Source organism: Aethalodelphis obliquidens, unplaced genomic scaffold, assembly GCF_003676395.1.
Source record: "Aethalodelphis obliquidens isolate GAN/ISIS:26980383/991018 unplaced genomic scaffold, ASM367639v1 scaffold59, whole genome shotgun sequence".
Lineage (NCBI taxonomy): Eukaryota > Metazoa > Chordata > Mammalia > Artiodactyla > Delphinidae > Aethalodelphis > Aethalodelphis obliquidens.
In genome coordinates this window covers 5887723-5914041 of record NW_020838003.1, presented here as the reverse complement: position 1 = coordinate 5914041, position 26319 = coordinate 5887723, and the positions used below count along the sequence as shown (strand labels likewise).

The following is a 26319-nucleotide window of genomic DNA, read 5'->3' as shown; positions in this document are numbered from 1 at the left end:
GGTTTACTTTTAGTAAATCAAATCACTGTTTTGTATAATGTTATCCAGCAGGCTTTGTTCCATATTAAGAATCAAAAGAATATTGTAAGTGGGTATTAATAATATCTCAAATATATTTAAATTTTAGTAAGGAAGTAAAGTCAGCACAATAATAATATACATTTATCAGTGATTATCCTGAGACATAACACTGGCAAATATTTCAGAGGCAGATAAAGCTAAGAAAAAGAGTTTGGAATAGAAAAAAAACAAAAACAAATCATTTAAAGAACATTTGTGTTTCCAAATAGAACTATGAAACAATAGGGATTTTGTATCTATTAGTCGAAGGCTGTAATTCAACATTGGTGTCAGCCAACCACCTGTGTTAGTGCTTAGACTGGGATAGGTACCAGGCATAACTGGCACCCACCAAGAGTGGACTGTGCTCTAAGAGTTGCATGCCACAAAGAAAAATTTTTATTTCCACAACAGTTTGTAAATGTAACTGTGAATGCCTAATTCACATGAACAATAGATGGAAAGGAAAATGCTGTTCAGAACACAAAAGATCTAGAGAGGTAAATATCTAAAGCCAAAGAAATTTAATAAAAATTCATATGAACATCAAAGGAAGTAGGGGAAAAAACTCATTTGTGCATACAAACAAGTTTCCCTCTATAGCTACTAGCTTAGTCCCAAAAAACTACAGGAAAAGACTCAATAAAAATGTAATAAGGGAAAAAAAGAGGATAATAGATTTAGTAAAAACTGACCTACTGCCAAAACCTTAATTTTCCCTTTCTTTTTTCAAAGTGTATCCATCAATACCATTTTTTTTAGTAAGAACAATTCCAACTCAATTTTAAAATGTGAAATTCAATAAAATACAGCAAAGAAATCTCAGTATTTCAGATCCATTTTAACTTTATTCATTCTATCCCTCTCTCTCTCTCTTCCCAGGCATAGAACACAGAGAAATTATTTTTTGGCACTGGAGAAGACGTGAGTTTGTATATTTAAAGACTGTAAAGACTTACTAATGATGACCATAACATTTCTTATAGATAAGTTATAACCAAGATGCTAAGCTGTACCTGCAGTAAGTAGATATTTCTTATTTGGCTTACTCTTTCATTTTTCTTGTAAAGCATTTACTACAGCAAATGACCCACTTATTTACTGCCATGGGAAAAGAAGCATTGCAGTACTACCTCTTTGTTCTGGGGAGACAACAGGGCTCAGGGGGCCAAACAGTAGTCTGGGGACACAGAGTCAATGAACTTTAACCTGTCTTTGCCATTTCTTACCTTCGGGATCTTAAGCAAAGTATTTATTCATCCATCCATTCATTCATTTAATAACTTTTTTAAAACTCAGGTAATAGCACCAGAAGAGTAGTCGTGAGGAAAACCTAATTAAATAATATCAAAGAGTTTTGTCAACATAAAATGCTTATTTAATAATTCTATTAGAAATTGAAATACTAGATGCAAACCATTATATATAGAATGGATAAACAACAAGGTCCTACTGTATAGCACAGGGAAATATATCCAATATCCTGTGATAAACCATAATGGAGGGACTTCCCTGGTGGCGCAGTGGTTAAGAATCCACCTGCCAATGCACAGGACACAGGTTCGAGCCCTGGTCCTGGAAGATTCCACGTGCCGTGGAGTAACAAAGCCTGTGCGCCACAACTACTGAGCCTGTGCTCTAGAGCCCGCAACCCACAACTACTGAAGCCCGGGCGCCTAGAGCCTGTGCTCCGCAACAAGAGAAGCCACCACGATGAGAAGCCTGCGCACCGCAATGAAGAGTAGCCCCGGCTCGCCACAACTAGAGAAAGCCCTTGCGCAACAACGAAGAACCAACGCAGCCAAAAATAAATAAATTTATTTTAAAAAAAGAAAGTAAATGGGATTCTCTGGTGGCGCAGTGGTTGAGAGCCCGCCTGCCGATGCAGGGGACACGGGTTCGTACCCTGGTCCGCGAAGATCCCACTTGCCGCGGAGCGGCTGTGCCCGTGAGCCATGGCCGCTGAGCCTGCGCGTCCGGAGCCTGTGCTCCGCAATGGGAGAGGTCACAACAGTGAGAGGCCCGCGTACCACAAAAATAAATAAATAAATAAAATTTAAAAAAGAAAGTATGTTTTTTTTCAGCCTGAGAATCATACCCATTGCCTGAAGTATCTGGATGTTTGGATTACTTTTATAACAAAAGTAATATAATAATTCTAAGGTGTGTAAAGTAAAAATGGAAGGCTCTCTCCAGTAATCCCACTCCCTAGGAATAATCACTGTTAGCATGTTTATTCATCCAGCACTTTTTTTCCTATGCACTAAATTATAGTAGGTGACCCAAGAGAGTAGAAATTTCCAAAGTACTGGGAAATTTGAGAGTTAAACCTCCTCTATAATTGGTGAAAGCCCAAGAGAATCTTGTTACCCAAAGACTGCCAACACTGTGTGCCTCTCCCAGTTGATCAGTGGTCTGTTGAATTTCCTTCTCACTCTAGTGTTTAAGTAGCAGGGTACAGGAACATATCTCTCTCTCCAACCCCTCCACAGTCCTACTGATGTCCATAAAAGTAAGAGTTGAAAACTTCAAAACAATCACAGTATCAAAATTTTGTCTTCACTCTTCACAGGGCTTTAGCTTGTCCTGTTAGTGATTGCTAGACTTGAACTTCATGATACCACATATTGGATATTTCCAGCAAGGAGGCCTTTAGTATATCCTCTTTCCCAGTTTATACTCTCATTTGGAGCTGAGAGACCCTCATAATTCTGGCCAAACATGCATGTGAAAAACAGGCTAATGTTTATTCCTTCAATGAGTTTTTTTGAACACCTGCTTTAGGTCAGTGAATATTTAAGAAGGAATACCCTGAGAGGATATCAAGGCCAAACTTCTCATTTTATAGGTAAAAAATTGAGGTCCAAGAGGTGAAAAGATTCTTCCAAAATTACACATCTGGCTGGTTAAGCAGTCAACTCAGGACCTGGGTCCGTACCCAGGTTAGGGTACTATAGTAGGGAAAGAAGCTTCCAGGAGACATTAACTCCCAAAGAAAGCAAAATGAAATTTGAAAAAACAGATAAAATTTTAAGATAAATATACAAAATACAACATGATTAGTTGCTTAACAATCCTTTATGACTTCCAAGAAATTACTACTGAGAGCAGGAAAAACAAAGCAATGTACAATAGACATCAAAGGCAAGATTAACAAATTAGTCTTCTTTCTGAGTAAGACATTCTATATGCCCCATGTGAACTGCTCATAAGATGTTTTCAATCAAAAGACTTTCCAGCAGCCAGAACAAAACCCAGTATTAAATTCTAGGAGTATATGCAGAGCCTGTTGCATTTTTTAAGCGTCATGGATCAGGCTCTTTTCTCAATTATATGAAAAACTGATGCCGATATATTTCTGTTCTAATGCTTTCTTTGCTTTATGCCACAGCTTAGTCTGCAAATGTATAATCATAGAATAAAAGTATAATAGAAATAAGAGCTGATAAAGATTTTAATACACATCTTGAATGACCTTACTGAATTTACTTACCTGATTTTGATATTGTTGTACTCCCTGAGTGACACACATCCAATTCACAAACACTCAGGATGTAAACACAGGCTGTTAGACAACCATCTTTTTTTTTTTTTAATATGGTGCCTTTGTTGCCACTCCTTTTCTTTTCCTTTTAGTTTATTTATTTATTTATTTATTGGCTGCGTTGGGTCTTCATTGATGCACGCGGGCTTTGTCTAGTTGCGGCCAGCGGGCTTCTCATTGCGGTGGTTTCCCTTTCTTGCACGGCACAGGCTCTAGGTGTGCAGGTTTCAGTACTTTTGGCTCGCAGACTCAGTAGTTGTGGCGCATGGGCTTAGTTGCTCCACGGCATGTGGGATCTTCCCAGACGAGGGCTTGAACCCGTGTCCCCTACGTTGGCAGGTGGATTTTTAACCACTGCGCCACCAGGGAAGTCCCAGACAACTATCTTAAAAATAAATTTTTGGAAAGAAATTTTTTTGTTAGTTGGGAGCTGGTCTTAGGTGAGACATATGGAAAAGAAAGAGATTTTAAAAATGTGTTTATCATTGGCTGATTTGCAGTTTGCCTTTCATAATGACAAGCAGCTAAGTGCATGAGACTTATGTACTTGTGAGACTTATAAGACTTAGTCTTATGTGACTTAGACATATACAAGACTACTGAAGACTTTTGAAGGTAATACATTTTAAGATCTTTCATATTTACTTCACTTTTAGTTTGTCATTCCCATCTAATCCTTCTATTAGAAAACTCTCTCATATAAGGGGTTAATGTCCAAAATATCTAAAGAACTCGTACAACTCAATAGAGAAACAACCTCCCTCTGATTAAAAAATGGGCAGGGGATCTGAATAGACATTTTTCCAAAGAAGACATATAGATGAACAACAGGTATATGAAAAGGTGCTCAACATCACTAATCATCAGGAAAATGCAAATCAAAACCATTTTCATACTTGTTAGAATGTATACTATCAAAAAGACAAGAAATGACAAGTGTTGGCGAGGATATGGAGAAAAAGGAACCCTTGTGCACGATTGATAGGAATGTAAGTTGGTGCAGCCACTGCGGGAAACAGTATGGAAGTTCCTCCAAAAAACTGAAAATAGGACTACTATACGATCCAGCAATTCCACCTCTGGGTATTTATTTGAAGGAAATAAAAATACAAACTCAAAAAGATATCTGCACCCATGTTCATTGCAGCATTATTTAGAGTAGTCAGGACATGGAAAGAATGTAAGTGTCCATAGATGGATGAATGGTTAAGGAAGATATGAGAATATACATATACACAAAATGGAATACTATTACCCATAAAGAAAAAGGAAATCCAGCCATTTAGGACAACATTATGTTAAGTGAAATAAGTTAGACAGAGAAAGACAAACACCATAAGATCTCACTTATATGTGGAATCTAAGAAGAAAAAATAAAACCCCCAAGTTCAGAGACACAAAGAACAGATTGGTTTCCAGAGGTGGGGAGTAAGGGGTGAGGCAAAATGGGTGAAGGTGGTCAAAATGTACAAATTTCCAGTTATAACATAAATAAGTCCTGGGTTTGTAATGTGTAATATGGTGACTATAGTTAATAATACCGTATTGTATATTTGAAAGCGCTAAAAGAGGAGATCTTAAAAGTTCTCATCACAAGAAAAAAGAAAAATTTGTAACTATGTGTGATGATGGATGCTAACTAGACTTATTGTGGTGATTATCTAGCTATATATATATGTGTGTGTGTGTATATAAAATCATTATGTTGTACACCTGAAACTAATGTTTTATGTCAATTATATCTCAATTAAAAACTCTCTGATGATTTCTATTCATTTATCTTGATTTCAAGTAATTGTACCTGCCCCATTTGTTTCACTGATATAAATCGTATTCCACAAAACTTCATTTGAATGAAAAGTCAGATCATTGTTCTATTCATTTAATACTATAATAGCCCCCTAACTCTCCAAAATTTTGATAACTGGTGCTAATTCATTGACATAGACAATTGGGTAAGTGTTCTCACTCTCATGCAGTCTTCAAAATATAGCTCATTAGAGAGCTCTCTTTGGATTCAGGGCAATTATTTAGACCTATAGAGTCTGTCTCCTGGGTTCCTCCAGCTCCTGTGCTTCAGGAAGCACTCTCTGCGTTAGTAGTTGCTAAAAAGTCTGGATTCTAAAGGATGAAATGTTTTGTCATACTAGATAACCACACAATCTATATTAATTTGCTACACAAGTGTTTAGTGAAAAATATTTCTACAATAGAGGTTGTGATTCAGAAATTTCGACATAATTAAAATCTCATTTAAACGTAAATATAAATAGCCTTATGAAATAATGTATAGCATTAAGATGTAGAAGAATCATGTTCTAAAGGTTAGAATGCTTGTATTTGAAATCTAGATCTGCCGCATATAAGCAGATCTTGTGAGTTTAAAGATGTCATTTGGCATCTCTGAGTTTTCTTATCTACTAAAAATGACAGTTGTGACATAACTCTGATTTTTTCAAAACAATGTGGTTTTAAAGATCAAATGAGCTGCTAGTACATCAAAAAGTTTTGTAAATTGTAAACTGCTCTACAAAATCAGAACTATAGTAATAAAATATTTGTTTAAAAATGCAAAGTAGTATTTCATTTTTCTTCTTTCACTAAAATTAGAAAAAACTGGTGAGGTTTAGACTGGCATTATATTTTTTGCCTTAATTCATCTTGTTGGATCTTTGCTACACAAGTCAGATAATGATTTTTATTGTCTCATCCGATTTTAATGAGGCAACATTGTTTATAATAGACAGCATGCATACATTCACCATGAAGAATTTTAACCAGCTTCTGTAATATATTATGTGTTAAGGGAGGATGGGGGAGAAAAACACACTAGGTACAGATTTTTCACTTTACTAATAAAACATTTCCTAAATATCTTCTGGAGAAAATATACAGAAGGTGGGCTTCCCAGGTGGTGTAGTGGTTGAGAGTCCGCCTGCCGATGCAGGGGACACGGGTTCGTGCCCCGGCCCGGGAAGATCCCACATGCCGCGGAGTGGCTGGGCCCATGAGCCATGGCTGCTAAGCCTGTGCGTCCAGAGCCTGTGCTCCACCACGGGAGAGGCCACAACAGTGAGAGGCCCGCGTACCGCAAAAAAAAAAAAAAAAAAAAGAAAATATACAGAAGGCTATTCTACCAGAAGTTAAGAATTGCCAACTTGCAGTACAGAAAAACTTAAAAAAAAAAAAAATGAAAAGAAATGAAACTTGAAAGATAATCAAAGTAAGCCTCCAGGGAAGTCTTTTCTCCAGTCAAGAAGGATATGCTCAAAGCTTGCTTAAGTAAAGGGAGGAGGGAGCTATTAGAACAATAAGAATTGTTGATAGGAAAGAACATAAGAATGGTGCCAAGGGAGTGAAAAAGGCAAGGAAGATGAAGCACAAAAGCACGAGTGTTCTTAAAGGAAAGAGAAGTTGAAAAATGCTTACAAAAAGAGAGAAAGGTAATGAGTTAGGGAACTTGAGACCTCCCTGAGGTTACACGTTAAAGAAAGAGTTATTTATGTCTGTGTCTATCTCCACCACTAGATTCTTAGCTCCTTAAAGCAAGATGACATACTTTATTCATACTTGTGTCTCCCAGAGCAGCTAACTCAGTTCCTTGCTCATAGAAAGTACTCAAAGGGTACTGAGTTGAACCGGAATAAAAGTTGCCTGCACTGCCGTTTAGATGCTGGCTATGAAACACCGTGATAGGCACATAGAAAGACAAAGCTCAGTAAGTATATGCTGGCTCATTATTTATTATACAAATTCTTAGTGAGCACCATGTACTAGGAAGGCTCTGAGGATAGAGCAATGAGTCATATGTACTTGGATTCTGTTTTGCTTTACAAAAATATAACCTCGATCTTCCAAGTTCAGCATTAGAAGAATTTCCAGATGATCAGGAGACGGTTAGACCGCATGGCCCTGCCTGTTTCCCCTGCCTTTCCATGGCCATTGGAGTCTTTAAACTGATTGCCATTGAGACAGCCATGCTGAGGGTGGAGGATGGGGTGAAGAGTCTCCTTTTGGCAGTCTGGTCCAAGCAAGGACAAATGACCCCTTCATTTTCTGTAATCCAGCTAAAATAGTTTATTAAAGATTGGAGGATAACAAAAGGTAAATAAAGCTAAATAACAGCATGAATTTGGAAAATCTGGGTTGAAGTTATACCTTGCCTCCAAAGCTCATGTGTTAACCTGGAGTGGAAAAAAGACAAAAAACACAAACAGGTCTTATCTGTGTCCGCCCTTCTTGTTTCCCATATGGGGGATCAGGGAGCCATCTTTTTTTTTTTTTTTTTCCTGCGGTACGCGGGCCTCTCACTGTTGCGGCCTCTCCCGTTGTGGAGCACAGGCTCCGGACGCGCAGGCTCAGCGGCCATGGCTCCCGGGCCCAGCCGCTCCATAGCATGTGGGATCTTCCCGGACCGGAGCACGAACCCGTGTCCCCTGCATCGGCATCCACTGTATCCCCTGCATCTCAACCACTGCGCCACCAGGGAAGCCCAGGGCGCCATCTTTAATATTAATTATGAAGAGTACATTTCCAAACATTCTGACTCCCTGATTTTTGGAGATCAAATTTCATTTCATATCTGTTTTGGGCGCACCCACTCAATCAAACTTTCCTGTCTGAGACCTAGCTTCTTGCCTTGACAATTATCAACAAGAAAAGCCTGGCCCTTCAGACTGTACCACAACATAATAAGCTGAATATTCTCTCAAGAGATACATACAGTGCAGTATAATGAGAAAGTTAGTCCATACAGTGAGGGTACTATATGCTCTAGAGTCTTCTTTCATTCCTAATTAGGGAAATGTGCTCTATATCTTTTAAAATAATAACAATAGAAAGCTAAAAGTTTGTTAATTGTGTCCATATATCCCACCAAATTCCATACGCATGTCACACACAAAGAAAAAATACTCTGTATGTACACAAGTCCAAAATTTGAATCCTGAACACTTTGGCTCAAAGTACTCTGTGAAGGGAAGGGGACTGTAGGGAAAAGATAGAGGGGGAAAGGAAGCTACTCTTCTCAAATTCCCCCTAGTGCTAGTATAGTTCCAGCAACACACAAATACCTCATGTGTCTTAGTAACAGTTCTAGGAATTCAGCTCGTTTTATAGGTGTGGAAAACAAAATACCAAGGATCTAAGTGAGGAAGTCTATTCATGCTCGGCTTATAATTATTGTGCTAAATTAGACTGAATTGAGCTTCATGTCATCACTCAATAGATATTTACTGTGAATTTATTAGGTCCAAGCATTACAATATAACATAGTAGAAACATAGTTGCATACGTTCTCTGTCCTCAAATTACTTCCACTCTAGTAATGGAGGAAAAAAACACTCCACTAATGAGGAGGTCATTCATAGCCACTGAAATAGTATTTCATATGACAATAGTCGGGGAGTGAAAGCAACCATCTAGTCATTTAAAAAATGAATGGCTGGTGAGGAAAAATAAGCAATGAACATGTAATAGAATACTCCCTGGATGTGTTAGTTCAGGTTAAAAATCCTCAAGTTCCTTTAAAAATTGAATTTGCTCAGTTACATTGAGTCATTTATTCAGAGACAGCCTGAAGGTAGGGACATTAATTAGAACCAATTGTAGCGGATCCAAATCTAACACAGATCTCCACTTTAAAAGGCAGGGGAAGGAGGGACTGCAGAACAGCCTCTTGTTTCCAGAAAAGAATTGTTCCAGAAAGATCAGAAAGGAAAGGCAATTATGAAAAGAACCTGAATCAGAAGGTAAGAAAAGAATTGAACAGAAAGAGAATGGCTGCTCTAAGAAGTAATACAAACTACATCTGACAGTATATTGTTGTGGCTAAGTATATGCACTTATACATCAAAAAGACCTGGATTTGGATCCTGGCTCCCTTGAAGAAAGTTACTTGATATCTTTGAGCCTCAGGTTTCTCATCTGTAAAATGGGGAAAATAATACCTCTTAACATGGCAATTGTAAAGGTTAAGTAACCAAATGCAAATAAAATGTCTGGGACATCGTGTGCTCTCAGTTGGTAGAATAATAATTATGATTATTTGGTAATTTAAGCAGACTGTGTCCTTGAATTTAGTGAAGAGGTGGTAATCTACTCAATGGAATGTTAAGCAATCTTTAAAACACATTCTACAATAGCAATCCTTAATTAGTATGTACCCCCTCATGGGTGAGGGCATTTTGAGAATTTGTAGGGAAGGATTTTGGACATCATAATCACATGAGTAGCAGTGGGAAGTGATACTTTGGATTAGTGGACAGGGGCTGGAGATGCTAGATGTTCTGAAATCCTCGGGAAAGTTCTGCACTTAAAAGGATGCATGCCCTTGCATCCTATGTGATTTTCGTATGTCCCTCTAGACATTCATGTAGGTAAAAAATCCGTGTATGTATGATCTGAACCGAGACCTCAACTCCATTTTACCTAAAGCATAAATGGTTTTTTTCATGGTTTTTAATATAACTTTTCTAGGACTGCAGTTATTATGTAAATAACAGAAAGAACGTATTTTGTTTTGCTTGGAATTTTACCCAGAGCAGTTCACCATCTTGGTAAAATCATGTGACTCCTGCCAGTGTCACTCCTATGACAAATCACCACGTCTGTCTATCAGTCTGCTTTTGTAGTCACGACATTTGCATTCAAACTACAGGAGAAAGACAAATACCATATGATTTCACTCTTATGTGAAATAGAAAACAAACAAACAAATAAACAAAACCAAAAATGAAACAAGTCAAAACCAAACAACAACAAACATGCAGATACAGAGAACAGAGTAATGGATACGAGAGGGGAAGCGGGGGGAAGGGAAGGCGAAATGGGTAAAAGGGATCAACCGTATGGTGACAGACAGAAACTATATTTTTGGTGGTGAGTACACTGTAGCGTATACACAAGCAGAAATATAACTTTGTATACATGAAACTTATACAGTATTATAAACTAGTGTTACCGAAATAAAAAATAAATTAAAAAAAACAAAGCTACTTATAGGTACAAACATCTAACTTTTTCACTCTGCCTTCCAATGAAGTCATGCCTGAGCATCTCATATATTATTTCATTATAAATTGTTTTGCTTTTAATTATCCTATACATCACAGCTAAGGCATTATCTTTCTTATAAATTGTTTATATATATACAATATATTTATGCATTTCATCTAAGGATAATAAAGTATTACAAAATATTTGCTATGAAAGGGGAGTGTTGGGTTTGATGGGGTTGAGAACTGTGCTCTAGAATTATATTTAATGTCATGAAAATATATTAACAATATAGAATCAAGTGAAAAAAGTAGATTCAAAGCATTACCTATGGATTGACCCCATTTTTATACACAAAAAACAAACAAAATTTACAAAAACTCACACTCCCTTTCCCGTAACATCTTATGGGATCACAGCAACCCAACTGAAGAGGTCTCTTCTATGTGCTCTATAGTTCTACAGAAATTTGACCAAATAATTTTTTAATTTCAATTAGGGAATTATAGAATTGTATTGTTTTGAGTTCCCAGGAATCAGATGGGAACGAAATATGGATTCTGATCTTGGCTTTATTTTTTAAGCCAAGTCATTTAACTCTTTTTTTTTTTTTTTTTTTTTTTGCGGTACGTGGGCCTCTCACTGTTGCGGCCTCTCCCGTTGCGGAGCACAGGCTCCGGACGCGCAGGCTCAGCGGCCATGGCTCACGGGCCCAGCCGCTCCGCGGCATGTGGGATCTTCCTGGACCGGGGCACGAACCCGCGTCCCCTGCATCGGCAGGCGGACTCTCAACCACTGCGCCACCAGGGAAGCCCAAGTCATTTAACTCTTAAAGGTCTATTTTTTAATCTGAAAAACTTTAAGATACATGATCAATAACACAAGATTTCCAGCTTTCTGGTTCAATGATTCTAAAGCAAATGTTTGCTGATTATAGGTTTAGGTAGTGTTTCCCCAGCTATGCTCTACTTGGAGACATTTATGGATGTTAAGTAAATAGAGTTCTGTGGTCAATATATCAGAGAAAACACTGGGGTAAATGAAGTAAAACATGTTTCTGTAGGTAGGACTTTTCAATTTTTTTGTTAAGCTTAAGAATATTGTGAGTTTTCAAGAGAAGTACAGTGTGTAGCATTTCCTGTATATATTTGACCACAGAATCTCCTTGGTCCCTATACCCTGAGAATCTCAAGGAAATAGTGTTCTGCATAGCAGGTGTTGGGACACACTAACTTAGGATGATATATATTTTAATATATTTTACAGAAGTTTTTATTTTCAAAAGACTGACTCCCCATGGTTAATTTTCAGAAATTATAACAAGCAATAGGAAAAAGTTTTGTGTAGTGATTGTCTTAAATATGTCGAAATTAGAACTTTTAAGTTCAGGTTAATAGAAGGAAGGAACCGAAAAGGTTAACAAAAGAATACAAATTGTAATGTGAGATGAGCATGAGTCATTTTAGAGCTGAAAGGTGACATAGAGGCTCTCTACACATCAGACGATTGATCTAGGGTTTCCCTGGTGGCACAGTGGTTGAGAGTCCGCCTGCCGATGCAGGGGACGCAGGTTCGTGCCCCGGTCCGGGAAGATCCCACATGCCGCGGACCGGCTGGGCCCGTGAGCCATGGCCGCCGAGCCTGCGCATCCAGAGCCTGTGCTCCGCAACGGGAGAGGCCACAGCAGTGAGAGTCCCGCGTACCGCAAAAAAAAAAGATCGATCTATTTCAAAAAAAAAAAAAAAAATCTGTCCAAGAAAAACACAAAACAAACCAGATTTGGTGTGTCCATTCAGTCAAAATAGTTAAGTCTGAAAGTTGTTTATAGAAAAACTGCACAGTGTAGATACAGAAGGAATGTAATATTATATATGGAAAGTAGATAGGAAGAAATTAGATTATCTGAAATATTAGAAATATTGTGCTTTCTTGGTTATTTTGGGGGATTAGGCCACCAATATAGACAACCTAAATTCAAAAGTGGAGAATAATTCTAGAAAAAACACAAATAACAAGATTATCCCTGATGCAGAAAGAGCATTATTCCTTTAACTGATGATTATTTTAAAGGTCAGCTGGTGGAAGTTCACTGAATTTGTTTTGTTTAGGTATATCAGCAGTTAAAAAAAACCCAGTGTTTGACATTTCAAGAGTTATTTTAGATTACATGTTTTAAATTTCAAACTGCAAATTATTTAATGAGTGGAATATCTGTTGAAAAATTTTAACATCTAGTTTATTGGCCCTGCCATACAGTGTGCTTCTGGGCCACAGTTTACTGCACAAGATGGTTTATGAAAACCAATCTTAATAACATACCAAGTAAAACTTAATCGTGAAGGTAAGTCTACCATCAAAATAAAAACAAAACAAAACACTCAGATAATGGGTTCTAAAACCAACTTAAGGCTTAACTAACGTAGAAAGTCCTTAAGGGCAAAAACAATACAGAAGTCTATATTTTACCAAATAGTTATTAGGTCTCTACAGGCAAAATGTCATTGAGCTAGATTTCTGGGGGAGAAAACTGTAATCACTCTAGTCCAGGGTCCAGATTCATTGTCATTTCTTGTGTCAACCAGGTAGTATGTGTCTTCTGATGGGAGGTAACAAGACACACCGAATGTACCTGTGCTGTAGTCGAGCCAAAAATGTTTAATTTCAATCCAATAAACTTTTGGATGTAACATTCGGTTTACAGAAAACACAGGGGATAGTGGAACAAACTCAGTGAGAACACAAGGAAGCTTTAGACAAACCAGAACAATTGTCCTGGCTCCTTCAACAAGTCAGGGTCATAAAAAATTGACAGTGTTAAATAAGGAGAGAACTTAGCCATGTTAACAAGATGCGAAGGGCTGCTGGGATCTAAAGAGCAGCTCCGCACGTTCTTTCTCACATCAGATGGAGAAGACTGTATTTCTAGCTCCGAGATGTTAGCTGGACATCTGGGCAGAGCTTCCTCAGTGCCTCTCATCGTGAGGATGTGGACTGCCATCCTCTCTCTGTCCCACCTGTCCCTGCCTGTCCACCGTTCTCTATCTTGCTGATCCAGCTTCTCACGTGCCGCAGGGTAAGTCAGCCAACTGGCCATTTTCATTTCTGTGGGAAAGAATCCCTGACTTGGGCCTCAGCCCAAATAGTGTAGCTAGTTCAACAGTCTCTGTAGCACAGTATGGGACATATATTTAGAGGCTATATGATAAATATCCTTCGTTGACAGGGAAAAATCCCCCCAAAATGTCCTTGGTTTCTGAAAGAAATACAAAAATGCTTCACAGAATTCCCTGGCTGCCCAGTGGTTAAGACTCCCTGCTTTCATTGCAGAGGGCACCCTGTTCGATCCCAAGATCCCACAAGCCTCGGAGTGCAGTCAAAAAAAAAAGCTTCAAATGGAATGTTTAGAGAACATGAAATATCAATTCTTAACAATCCTTCAGGGAAATTATGGTACCATGCATGCTTTCAGAGTAATGTGGCAGACAGTGAAATCTTGATAAATGTACACTGTCTTCCCACTTCTTGGTTTCTTTAGGTACTTCTACTTCTCTATTGACTGGGCTATTTTAATTTAAAAGTACGCAATAAAAATACCAACGAAAATAAATCCAAAGGTTGAACATCTTTATTCTTTTGGAAATTTGAAATTTCATGGAAATTTCTCATCTGAAAAATCATCCCTATAGCAACTGACTATAACTTTATCAACAGATTCACATAACAGTGTAAAGCCTGGGTTGATGTCATATAATCATTCTCGGATTTCAATCCCTAACTCATGCTTGCCACACAGAACTGCAGGTTGCCCTGAAAAACAAGAACAAGGAAAACAGAAAAGCATGTCCTTCCTCAGTGCTTTTAGCCAGAGAACACGGTGACATTTGGTATTTTTGGTAAAGCAGTTATGTGGGTCAACCCAGGCATTAGCATGTAATCTTCTTCCATCCACCAAAAGGGTTGGTCAGGTAAAAACATTAATTTATCAGGCAATTGTAAATCCTGTGCTATTAAAGGAAGGAAGGAAGGAGGAAGAGAAAAGTAAGGTAGGTGGGTAGGTTGGTTCTGGGGAACTGCTTAGGGTGTGCTGTCAGCAAGCAAGTCATTTTAGCTGATAATAAAGAAATTCATCGCAGGAAGAGAGCCAAAAGAGACATACTTTTAAAAACCATGTATTTGTCTTATTATAAGAACATAATTACAAGACTTAATATATAGCATTTTTTGTTATTTTTATTTCTCATAATATTTTCACTTGGCTATCTTCATCTTCAAGTTGTTTAGGGTATGTAATATCCTGTTTTTGTTCCCCTGTTTTTGATAGACAAAGAAGCTGTGAAATGAAAATCCTGGCAAATTGCCAAAGGTAGTAAAACTATGTAATGACAGAATTGGAAGCAGAACACATCATGCCTGCCTCCCAACCCTGTGCAAACAGACACGTGTATTTCTACAAGTTTTCAGGCTATGGTTACCTAGAGATTATTTGTGAAGAGATTTATGAATTAAACACATGCTTTAAGTATTTTCAACTTGTGGTTATGTCTTTTAATTATGTCAGTGTTTTGTTTTTATGATTTTTTTTTCTTTTTTTACTTTAGATAAAATCTTATGAAAGAAAGCACAGTAGTTGCTCCTTGAAAATACCTTTGAAAAATTCAGTGTTAACACAAGTCAGCACAAACCTGTATACTATATTTATTAATTTCGTCAAGAAATATTGTCTACTCTTGTCAAGATTAACATTTACTATTTTACTTGTTTTCATGCCAACCCTGCAAGTACATATTATACTTATGTTTCAGATGAAGTTGAGCAATTTGCCTGGAATCATATAGTAAATGGCAGAGCCAGAATTTGTACCCAGAATGGTATTACTCCAAAAGCCGCAAGACTTCTACTACACCAAGTTAACATGCCAGAGTCTCCTCTCTCAAAGTGCTGTGGGTGTTCAGATGGGGAGGAAGGTATATCTGGTTGGGCGAGGGTAGAGGTGGAGAGGGATCCAGAAGGCTTTATGAATGAAGGAGCATTGGAGCTGGTGCTTGAAAGAAGTGATTCTTTTGATTGTGTGCAAATGAAAGGTTGAGAAGTGTAGGCCAAGAACAATGTGAACAAAGATACAGAGTGGGAAAGTCAGAGGGTATGTAGAGAACAAGTTTGGATGGAACCTAAAGTGAGTGAAGTGTAAATGTGCTAAATTTGGAAAGGTGTTTGAGGTTATAAAGATCCTTGAAAAAAAGGCAGTAGAGAGTCTTTACTACCAGTGGCTTACAAATATGGGTATGAATATAAAACAAAGAGTCCTAAAATTTCAATGGTATCTGGGTTAGGAGAATGACCCTCTTAAGAGGAGTTTTTTGTTTGTTTGGTTTGCAAAGAGTAATGGCGTCCTTCTACTTGATGACTGAGAATTTAAATATAGATCGTGTTTACTGACCTTTGAGAGAGAGAGAGAGAGAGAGATTAATTATTGGTTTCTAAAAACAGAGCATGAAAGTTTTGGTGAAAGTATCTTGCTTTAATTTAGATAAACATAATTAGAAGTTTGCTAGAGTTAAAACTAGTTATGAAACTCAATACAATGCTTTAACTCTATTTCTTCGCACTCATCCACAATCCAGTCAATGTTGAGGTGATGGATTGTATATATGCTGTACCTATACTGAGGCTGCCCAGTAGTTTATTTCTTCTGTCAGTGTGTTTAACTAAAACACTATTTCCCAGCTTCCCTTTCAGCTATTTGTGTCCTCTCATTAAGTTTTGGCCAATGAAGTCGAACCAAATATTTTTTGGGTGGGCCTTCCAGGACAATGCTTAGGAGTGGGGATAATTTTTGCCCTGCCAGGAAAATGGATAGGATAGTTGGGATCCCAACGGCCATAATCTCTCTGATAGAAAGAAGCACCCATCCTAGCAGATGAATTAGAAAAAGTTCCTCCTCTGCATAGATGCACCACTCACTTCTTGGTTGGGTGCCTTTGCAGTAAACAAACTGCACAACCATATCAGGTGGCCCTGGCAGCCATATTGGACGATTAGGCAGGAAAGAAAGGCATGTTCTAAAGACAGCAAAGCCAAAGAGAGAAGGAGATGGGTTCCTGCTGACAATGGATGTGCCATATCAGCCCTGAATTGACTATTTCCAGACTTCTTTTATGTGAGAGAAAAATAAAATTTATTTTGTTTGTGACTATTATTTCTGATTTCTTTTACTAGCAGCTAATTGCTAGTAAATTAAGACACATGGTATGATTTGAGAAGTGCTACTATTAATTAATGAATTAAACAAATGTTCCTTGAGCATTATATGTCAGACACTCTGTGATGCTGTGATGTACTAGGGATAAAGACAGAGCTTGCAGTCTAGGACGTGAACGACAGATGTGTACTTACATGGATAATTGCAGTACACTGTGATAGTGTTGTTCAGTTTGCATATTGCATAAAACATCTGGCCAAGAGTCGAGTGGGGGCTGTGCTCTGACAGACTGCATTCACCCAGAGGGGGGAGGTTTTCTAGTTGACCTCCACAAATGGGATGCTTTTTTTAAAAGATTACAATTCAACCAATAATAATGCCTTATTGTCGTTTAGTTCAGTGATTTCCAATTTTATTTTAACAGTAGTTAGCCTTCTTTGAAAGAACTTTCATGCAGAAACGCCATGTATTCGTTCAGATGTTTTGGTTGTAGAGGTCTAACTCAAATTAGTTTAGATGTAGAAGAGAATTTACTACTTAATTTAATCACACTTATTGTAATAGAGGTGAGCATAGTGTGCTAAGGAAGTACACACTGGGGCTTTTAGAGAAGGCTTGACAAAGGAAGGGATGCTTGAGCTAAATCATGAAGGGTGATTTCAAGAGGAGGACACAATAGGAAAGAGCACACCACACTGAGGAAATATCATGTGCAAAGATACCTAAGAGAGGGCTTCCCTGGTGCACAGTGGTTGGGAGTCCACCTGCCAATGCAGGGGACACAGGTTTGAGCCCTGGTCTGGGAAGATCCCACATGCCCAGAGCAGCTAGGCCTGTGCACCACAACTACTGAGCCTGCGCTCTAGAGCCCCGCAAGCCACAACTACTGAGCGTGCGTGCTGCAACTACTGAAGTCTGGGCGCCTAGAGCCCGTGCTCTGCAACAAGAGAAGCCACTGCAATGAGGAGCCCGCGGACCGCAACGAAGAGTAGCCCCTGCTCGCTGCAACTAGAGAAAGCCTGCGTGCAGCAACAAAGATGCAATGCAACCAAAAATAAATAAATTAAATTAATTAATTAAAAAAAAAAGATACGTAAGAGAGCATGTCCAGTTTCAGAAATGGCAATAGTTCACTAAAGGCCAGGGGTGAGAGAGATGGTCAAGTGGCTGCAGATGGTGATGGTAAGTGAGAAGCAGATCATTAAGGGACCGATATGCTTGTGAAATTAGGTTTTAGTTTATCAATTACAGGAAGTCACTGAAAGATTTTAAAGAGCAGAGTCACATGAATAGCATATATTCTTGGAGGATGCTGGGATTATACTTAGTAGGGGTACATTAATAGACAAAATGCAAAAGCTCAGGTAAGAGATGACAGGCTAACTTAAGACATTAGCAGTGCATTGGGATGGAGGGACTAGAGTAATGAAAATATTTAGTAGGTCCATTGGTAGATCATGGGGAGGATGGGAAGAAAAGTTAAGGATGCTTTCTAGGATTCTGCATTGGGTGACTATGTACATGATTACAGGGCCATTAGCATGGTGGTACCATCTTTAATGAGAGAGGGTCACACAAGGCCAGGAATAGATTTTGGAGGAAAGACAATGAGCTCAGTTTTAGACATACTAATCTTGACATATGAAGACTGCCCAAATGGAAATACCTAGGAGGAAATTGACAATATAGATATGAATGTGTGGCAAGAACCCTAAGTTGGAGATGTAGATCTGGGAGTTACAAGCATAAAGATGGTAGTTAAAACCTGGAAATATGACTATCTAAGACTCCAAGAGTGTGCTTGGCTCCAATAAGAAAAATATATGGAAGTCTCAAAGAGGAAAACGGGTCTATTATGGCCTCATCTTATGCCACCAACTATCTTCTCACTAAGCAGTGTCTGAAATTGCCATTGTTGTGATTTATACTTTTAAGTTACAGTTGTATCTCTGAGTAACTGCCTCTTAAAAATACCACTGGGGAGAATTAGACTAAGATGACAGGGTAGTATAATGAAGAGAACAACTGAACTAGATATCTAGAAATATCACCCAATGACTTGCCATTGACTGCCTGGGTGATATTCAGCAAGTCACTTTGCTTTAGGTTCCTCATGTGGAAAATGAGGAAGTAAGACCAGGTGACCTTCAACACTTGGAAGACTACAATTCAAACAATAATACTGTCCTGTTGTAGTTCAGTAATTTTCAGACTTATTTAGCAGCAGTTAGCCTTCTTTGAAAGACCTTTCATGCAGAAACACAACGTATTAGTCAGGATGTTTGGTTGCAGAGGTCTAACTCAAGTTACTTATCTGAAGAGAATTTACTAGTTAATTTAACTACACTATGTGCAGTTGGACCCCAAGGACGACTGGAACCGGACACTGGTGCACCACCAGGACTCACTCTCTACACTTCTCATCTCTGTGTGATGGATTCACTCTACACAAGGCAGAATGTAGCTGCTGGCTATGCTCAAGGCTTCCTTTTTCTTTCCTTCTTTCTTGCCTCAGACTACCACTATGGTGAACTAGCCCTTCTTCCCTTAGTTCTATCTGAAAACATTCTGGGGAAGAAGTCTGCTTGCTTTTGCTTGAGTCATATGTCCACCCTGTAGTCAAGAAGTTGGGGGACTCTCTTGAGCTGCAACTGCCACTAGAATCACCTGTTTATAGTACAGAAAGGAATAGTTTCCCCAAAGAAAAGGAGCATGGTTCATGGAACCATGAAAATGAAAAAAGGAAAATTCTAATGCAGTCAATTTAGATGGTCAATATGTAAAACAGAGGCTTTCTAGTTGAGATCCACCTATCTGGTCCTCTCTGTGTACCCTAGGTGGCTTCTGAAGCATAACTCTGAAGGCCCCATGAAGATCACTGGAGTACAACATTAAAATAATTGATTTTATTATTGGCTAGTATGCCAGGTGCCTCCAAATCCTTGAAAAATTGTAGCGCTAGATATTTATTTGTGGTGGTGGTACTTACCTTCTAGAACATTTTTGGAATGTAGGGAAGTACTGGAAAGAATGGTGCTGATGTAGATGGGGTTGGAGTGGAGATTCTGAATGTTCTCAAGGGACTGGAGACTGGGAGTGTAGAAAGAAGAGGCAGGAGGACACCAAAATGAACTTTGCCTACTTTGTCATTTTATCTAGGATAAGCATATCATATGGCACACTATTAAAAATGGTGGAAAATGTTTATCTTTGGCCAACAGAGTGGAATTGTCCTTGGTGTCATCCACAGTCATTCTAGAGAAAGGAACAAATGGGACGTTGATGGAAACAGAGAGTTGATGGACCGGAAGAGGGGTGGAGGCAATGAGTAAAGGCACCTTTCTAGGATGAATATACCCATGGTATATTGGTACCTCAAAAAATATTAGAAATGGGGATAGAGGGGCAGAGAGGAAGAGGAATAAGATGAGTAAAGATGGGAAGTTGGAAAGGAATGTAGTTCAGTAAAAGGTAGAATATGTCATTGGAATATAGTTTGGAGACCCTGTCAGGAGGTCTGGGAAGTAAAAATTCAAGATCATATTGATTAATACCTATTTAAAAGTTGTACTAATGAATATCAGGTAAATTACACTTAATTATTATTATTATTACTTTTTGCAGTACGTGGGCCTCTCACTGTTGCGGCCTCTCCCAATGCGGAGCACAGGCTCCGGACGCGCAGGCTCAGCGGCCATGGCTCACGGGCCCAGCCGCTCTGCGGTATGTGGGATCCTCCCGGACCGGGGCACGAACTCGTGTCCCCTGCATTGGCAGGTGGACTCTCAACCACTGCGCCACCAGAGAAGCCCTTAATTATTTTATTAATTATACATTACTAAATAATTTAAATGTAACACTTTTTTTGAAAAGCTTTGTAGCTATTAGTATAAAAGTGTGTACTAAAATCAGTAAAATCACATTTGTTTCTCTATAAAATAGTAATAAAGTTCTTAAATTACAAAATTTAAATCTTTGCCTTTTGAGCAAGCTGCTCAACAGAATTTCAGAAAACAAAGGAACATAGTTACAAGGGATCTTATAAGTCTAGCTACCTGTGCTACCAACAGAAAAAACATGGAGAGATCAGATTTACTCAGATAAAATATTAATTGCTAATTTGGAAAAGACGCAGGTGGTCACTAGAACAACAAGTACTTTTTTTTTTTGAGAAGTAATGAAACAATTCTGTAATGATGCAAATAAACATAAGTGTTTTCAGAACAAGTTGTACCTACACAGTGCTGCTATTAAACCATTTTGTTCAAAAAGACCTTACGTAAGCCAGACGTTTTTACTTGGATAAATCGCTTCTTTAAAGAGATATTTTCTTATTGAGTTATTTTATTTAAAAAAATTTTTTTCAGTATATGCCTCTTTCTCTTTCAGTTCCCTAAAAATGCAATGTTCAAAATCAGCTCTTTACTTTTTTTCTATACTTTCTCTTTCATGGAATTGTTTTCTTTTTTACTCTTAATTTAAACATTGCAATATCTGTCAAACATGAAAAAGTCCCATGAAATAAGCTATCAAAATCAAGTTACTATTCTGTTGCAAACTTTGATCTACTATAAAACTACTTTTTAAAAACTACTTAAGTGCTACTCTTTTGTTGTTGGAATGTCTTTGAATTGGAGTCTTATGAGGGAGTTTAAAAAATATCAGCAAAGACTTAATTTCTCAGCATTTGTACAGGGTCAACTATTTAAAAATTATTATTTCTTTAACGTCAATCTCCTTGCAAATGAGAAAAATAACAAGCTATTTTTTGATGATACGGTTATACTCATTAATATATGAAAATATTCCTTTCCTGTTTTTAGTGAGTCAATCTATTTTCTATGGTGTAAAGAGAACAACCCAGAGAGTAGAGATTATTTAAACTTAACCTGCATTCAACTGACCTTTTTATAATAAAATCCACTATTCTTAACTCTGAATGTCACAATTATAATTATTCAATGGATTGTGACGCATTTAGTACTTAAAATTTAAAGGCCAACAATGAACATGGCCTATATAAACACGAGCTTCAGGACCAGCAAACCGCACCGTTTATTTGTGCTTCTTTAACATCCACAGAGGCTCTCTCCTCCTTCCTCACCCCAGTCACTACAGCTACTCGGCCTGTGAGATTGGCAGGTATCATGTGGCTTAAGTGAAATTGCTAGTGCCATCAGCTTTATCCTCCTGGGCATCATTGTGACTATTAATTTTGTGTTACCTTTCATACTTTCGTTTCTGGTTTGTTCTCTGAGAATTTCCTGTTTATGGGTCTGTTTCCCCTACAATGGCTGTGAGCTACTTAAGAATAGGGACTACATATGCTTATTTTTGTGTCTCTGATGCTAAATACAATGTCTGGAATATAATACACCCTCCAGAGATGTTTGTTTATGGTATATGGATGAATAGCTAGGAATCTATATACCTACAGGTATTTGAAGAAGCTTAAATGTGTGAGGATGTCCCATCATCTGATTTATATATTTCAGGTGTTTATTTTCCTCTTTTCTTCAACATTTGGTAGTATTTCTCCGTGGGGCAAGTGTTTCTGCGCCAAGGAGAAATGCCGTGGCAAGATGCCACTGGGGCAGGTTTCCTATTCTGGGCTCCTGCAGTGACTTGTTTGGCTTTGTTGCTTACAAAGCCAAAGGTGATTATTCATTATATGTAAGCCTAGAATCAAGATAGTTAGGAATAAATGGGACTTCTTCTAGGATTATGGCCATTTTCAGATCCATTGCAGAAGCTGGTAAGGGGGTGATATTGCTAGGGAGGGAAATGGAAACTTAACGGGGGGGAGCGGGGAAACAAAGTAGCCTGCGGTCTTCTATGTCTTGAGGGGCTTCTCCAAGGTGACACTTCCGGGTGACAAAGATGAAAATGATGCAACTGTTCTTCTGGTGGACTCTTTCAATAACTTATCCGTTCTGGCTAAATGATGATTTGCATTTTTACCGCAACTTTCCCCCCCAAGAGATGAAGGCCTTTCACGTTCAATAATAGGGCCTAAGATTAACTGCAACCAACACCACGTGCTTGGTGTGCTAAACAACACCCCTGTGGGGAGGGGGTGGAAATCCTGAACACTGCTAATATACCCTTGACCAACACTGGTAAGTACGCAAGCCCGGGGCATGCGTTGGGAAAGAGATTATGCAAAACTGCAACAGCAGTATTCTGCCTCTAGAGCTGGTATAATTTGTTTTTGGACTGCTCGTGGTAAAAGCCGAAGCTGACCCACGAAAACAAAATTAAACCCCATAAACTTCAGATGTCAAGGCCACATTCGCCAAGTACACATTACTATTCCTAGTTTACATTTTGCCGTTTTCATTCTGTAACTGGCACGGCCAAACAAATGTACTTCTACCGTGAGAGGGGAGTCTCAGAAAATAAACAGGACGGGATTATCGTAGAGCGTCACAGGTTCTTTTATGTACCCCTCGCTATGTAACTTACAGGCGTTATATGCTAAAAAAAAAAATTAAACCACTGAAGGTGTCAGGAAACATTTTCTTCCTTCAGGTCACTTCCTTCACCTCACCTGGCGTCCCATTCGCCACTCAGACCAGCGCTGGGCTTCGCGGTCAGGCCGCCTCCGGCGAGCGGGCAGTAAACAGCGCCAAGTCCGGGCACGAACACCGGGGGAGGCGGGATCACCAGTGTCTTCCCGCCACCCCCCATAGCTTTGCGGCTGTGGCTTTTTGATAACCTACCAGCCTCTCCGGCTCTGCTCGTCACTCAAGCCAAGAAAAGCGAGTAAGGAAACAGCAAGGGTAAAGGAGAAAATGGGTAAGAGAGCTGGCAGCCGCGCGCGCACGCGCACCACGACCCAACGCGGCACCCCGGAGGTGGGGCCAAGGCGCGGCGCTGGAGCTCCGCCTTCTCCCCCTCACCCCACCCCTCCGCGCCTGGGAGTGACTGACTCTCGCCAGCCCCTCCACGTCAATCAACCCTCCTCCTTCTCGCACTCTCTGCACCTTCTTATTAATCTCAATACCGATAGCGCGCGGACGCCTCTCCCCCGGCCCTCGGGGGTGTGAACGTGTGTGAGCGAGAGCGGAGGCACCAAAAGCTGGCGTCTCTGTGCAGCAGCCTCGGCTCCAGCAGCAGCAGGCGCAGCAGCAACCCCCGCAGCGGCGGCAGCCCCGGCGCCAGGAGGCCAAGGCCAAGGCCAGGCTCTGTGCGGCTCTCCGAGTAATAGCCGCGGCTCCGGCGGCTGCGGGGGCGCAGCTTCCTCCAGCAGGGCCCTTCGCGTCGGCGGCCGCGGCCGCGGGGCCTCTCCTGCGCGCCCAGGGTCACCGTCCCCGAAGCCCGGCGGCGCGGCCCCCTCCCAGCCCCCCATCCGTCTCCTCGCTCCCCTCAGCCGTCCTCCTCGCCGCCGCCTCTGCCGTTTCTCGGCGGCCCGGCCCGGCCTGCCCGCCCCGCGTCCCCTCCGGCCGGTGCCTCTTCCCCCGGCGGGCTGCCTGCATGTCTTTGCTGCCCTCAGCCCCGCCGCCACCGCCGCCACCGCCTCCCCCGCCGCCGCAGCACCAGCACCAGCAGCAGCCGCCCCGCCGCCGCCGCCGCCGTCGCCGCCCGGACCCCGGCGCGCTGAATGCAGGTGAGGAGGGGGCGCAGGCCCTCGGCGACCCCAGGCCCGGGCGCCCTGCGCGCCCGCCCGCGAGTCGGGATCCGGGCCCTGCCCGCCGCCGCCGCCGCCGCCGCGGATTCCCTTCGGGGCGGGCGGTAGCGAGGCCCGCCAGTGGGTGTTTGTGTTTGCGTCTGCGGCCGCGGCTCCGGAGGGGAAGCATCTGTGGGGGCCTGGCGCGCGCGCGCGCGCGCGCGTGTTTGTGTGTGTGTGTTTCCCCTGCCGCGGGGAAATGGCTGCTGTTGCTCCTTCTGGGCCAGAGGAAGAGAATGAGGTAGAGTGTTTTTGTGCCTCCGAGTAGGATCGAGAGTGTTGGGAAGAGGAGCGCGTCCCCGGGGAAATGAGGTGGGAGAAGGACAGATGTGCCTGGGGGTGTGCGAGTTGGGACTTCGGCGGCCGGGGAGGCGGCCTGAGGACCCACAGCGAGTGGGTGTGTGTCGGGTGCGGGGATGACCCGCGTCTCTGTCTGAAGCGGCGAAGGTTCCGGGGTGTGCGTGCGTGTGTGTGTTTGGGGGGGGGTGGTCCGCGCCCAGGGCCCGGGACTCTGGGGGCGGGTTCCGTGTGTTTGGGACCCCCGAGTGGCATGTCCCTCCCCCTTTGTGGCCGAGGCTCAGGAGCCTCGCAGGTGAGAGCTGCTCCGCGGGGCCCGGAGAGGGTGAGTGTGTGTTCCGCACACACACAGCAGCGGGGCCCGGGAGCTGTGGGTCGGGGCCGCGCCGCCGTTCCCGGGGCCGCGGCAGGAAGCGCGCCGGCCTGCAGCGCGGCCTAACCGCCTCGGCGTCCGCCCGCCCGCCTGCCTGCCTCTCACCAGCCTCCCCGGACGCCTCCCGGGGCGCCGGGCCCGCGCGGGCCCAGGGCGCTGCCTAGGGCCTGGGCAGGTGAGGGTCGGAGGCGGGACGCACCGATCGCCGTCGCCTTGGCCGCCCCCACGTCTCCTGAGGAGAGGCGAAGGCATATTTCGGCGTTCCGACCGCAAGCTCTACCCTCTGGCCGGCGGTGGGACCCGAGGGAAAGTGAATCAAAGCAGTAAATCTCGAGAAGACGCGGTGTCGAGATCCCTTCTTTTCATCCTTTCCTTAAGGCTGTGTGGAGGGACTGAGTACATATTTTCAGCTCTTTTTTCGTTGCAAATACTTTTTCGTTGATAATACTTACGCATTTTTTTTTAAGGTAAAATTTTTCTCGGAGGGGCGGGGGAAGAAATGGAAGCTGGCTTCCCTGCCCTATGGTGTTGGTAGGATTGGATGGATTTCGTGCATTTGAAATTGTTTTATCCTGCCTCCTAGGGGGAAAGGGGTGTACACGCCGAGCTGAGGAGGTCGGTGAGGAAGAGGAAGTTACTGGAGCTGTCATCCTCCTTAGCACAGCCGACTCTTCAGCTTAGGCTGTTTAGATGCATTGTGTTCAGGGAGTTTAGCTGAGCCTTTTGTACACATGGGAAGCACAGTACTATATTTTAGGAGATACTACCTTATTGCCTCTAGTTATCTTAGTTGTCAGTCAAGATAGTCACGTATAAACAAGTTTTCCCTCACAGTATCCGAAACCTAGATCAGGCAGCCCGTATGGTCTACTCCAAGTGTGTGCTCTTCGAAGGCTATTTTGAGAGTAGTTTAAGCAGAATGCAACTGTAGAGGTAAATCTGCTGTCAGTAGGCATACAGTGCATTTCAGAACCAAATATAAATGGTATTTGAATGATTATTTGCTCTTTACTTTATCTACTCCACCCTCTATTTGCGTCGTTAGCTCATCTAGCTAAAACCCTATGGATGAAGTCGTCATACAGATTCCATCCTTGCAGGCCATGCTCTGTGTAATGGTCAGAGATTGCTCCTTTCTGAACCTGGTCTCACAAAGAAATGTTTCCTGCTGTTCACTGGGA

General features: G+C 41.3%; 2 protein-coding genes across 7 annotated transcripts in view; one reads left to right on the top strand and one right to left on the bottom strand.

The window, feature by feature from the left end:
* Window positions 1–23564, bottom strand: part of MRPL1 (mitochondrial ribosomal protein L1) — a 101604-nt gene extending 78040 nt beyond the window's left edge. Inside the window, exon 1 of one of the 2 annotated variants that reach the window (XM_027087679.1) lies at window positions 23350–23564. The gene's annotated coding sequence lies outside the window, so the exon portion shown is untranslated. Of the gene's footprint in view, window positions 1–3553; window positions 3660–23349 lie in introns of those variants that run through there. The other variant, XM_027087681.1, reaches the window with a different exon arrangement.
* Window positions 23565–24307: 743 nt separating this feature from the next.
* The window catches only part of CNOT6L (CCR4-NOT transcription complex subunit 6 like), a 121870-nt gene continuing 119858 nt past the window's right edge, over window positions 24308–26319 (top strand). For 2 of the 5 annotated variants that reach the window (XM_027087675.1, XM_027087670.1), the window contains exon 1: window positions 24649–24780. In XM_027087675.1, the coding sequence (XP_026943476.1) occupies window positions 24776–24780 (5 nt within the window). In that variant the 5' untranslated portion in view covers window positions 24649–24775. Of the gene's footprint in view, window positions 24409–24591; window positions 24781–26319 lie in introns of those variants that run through there. The other 3 variants (XM_027087672.1, XM_027087671.1, XM_027087674.1) reach the window with 3 other exon arrangements.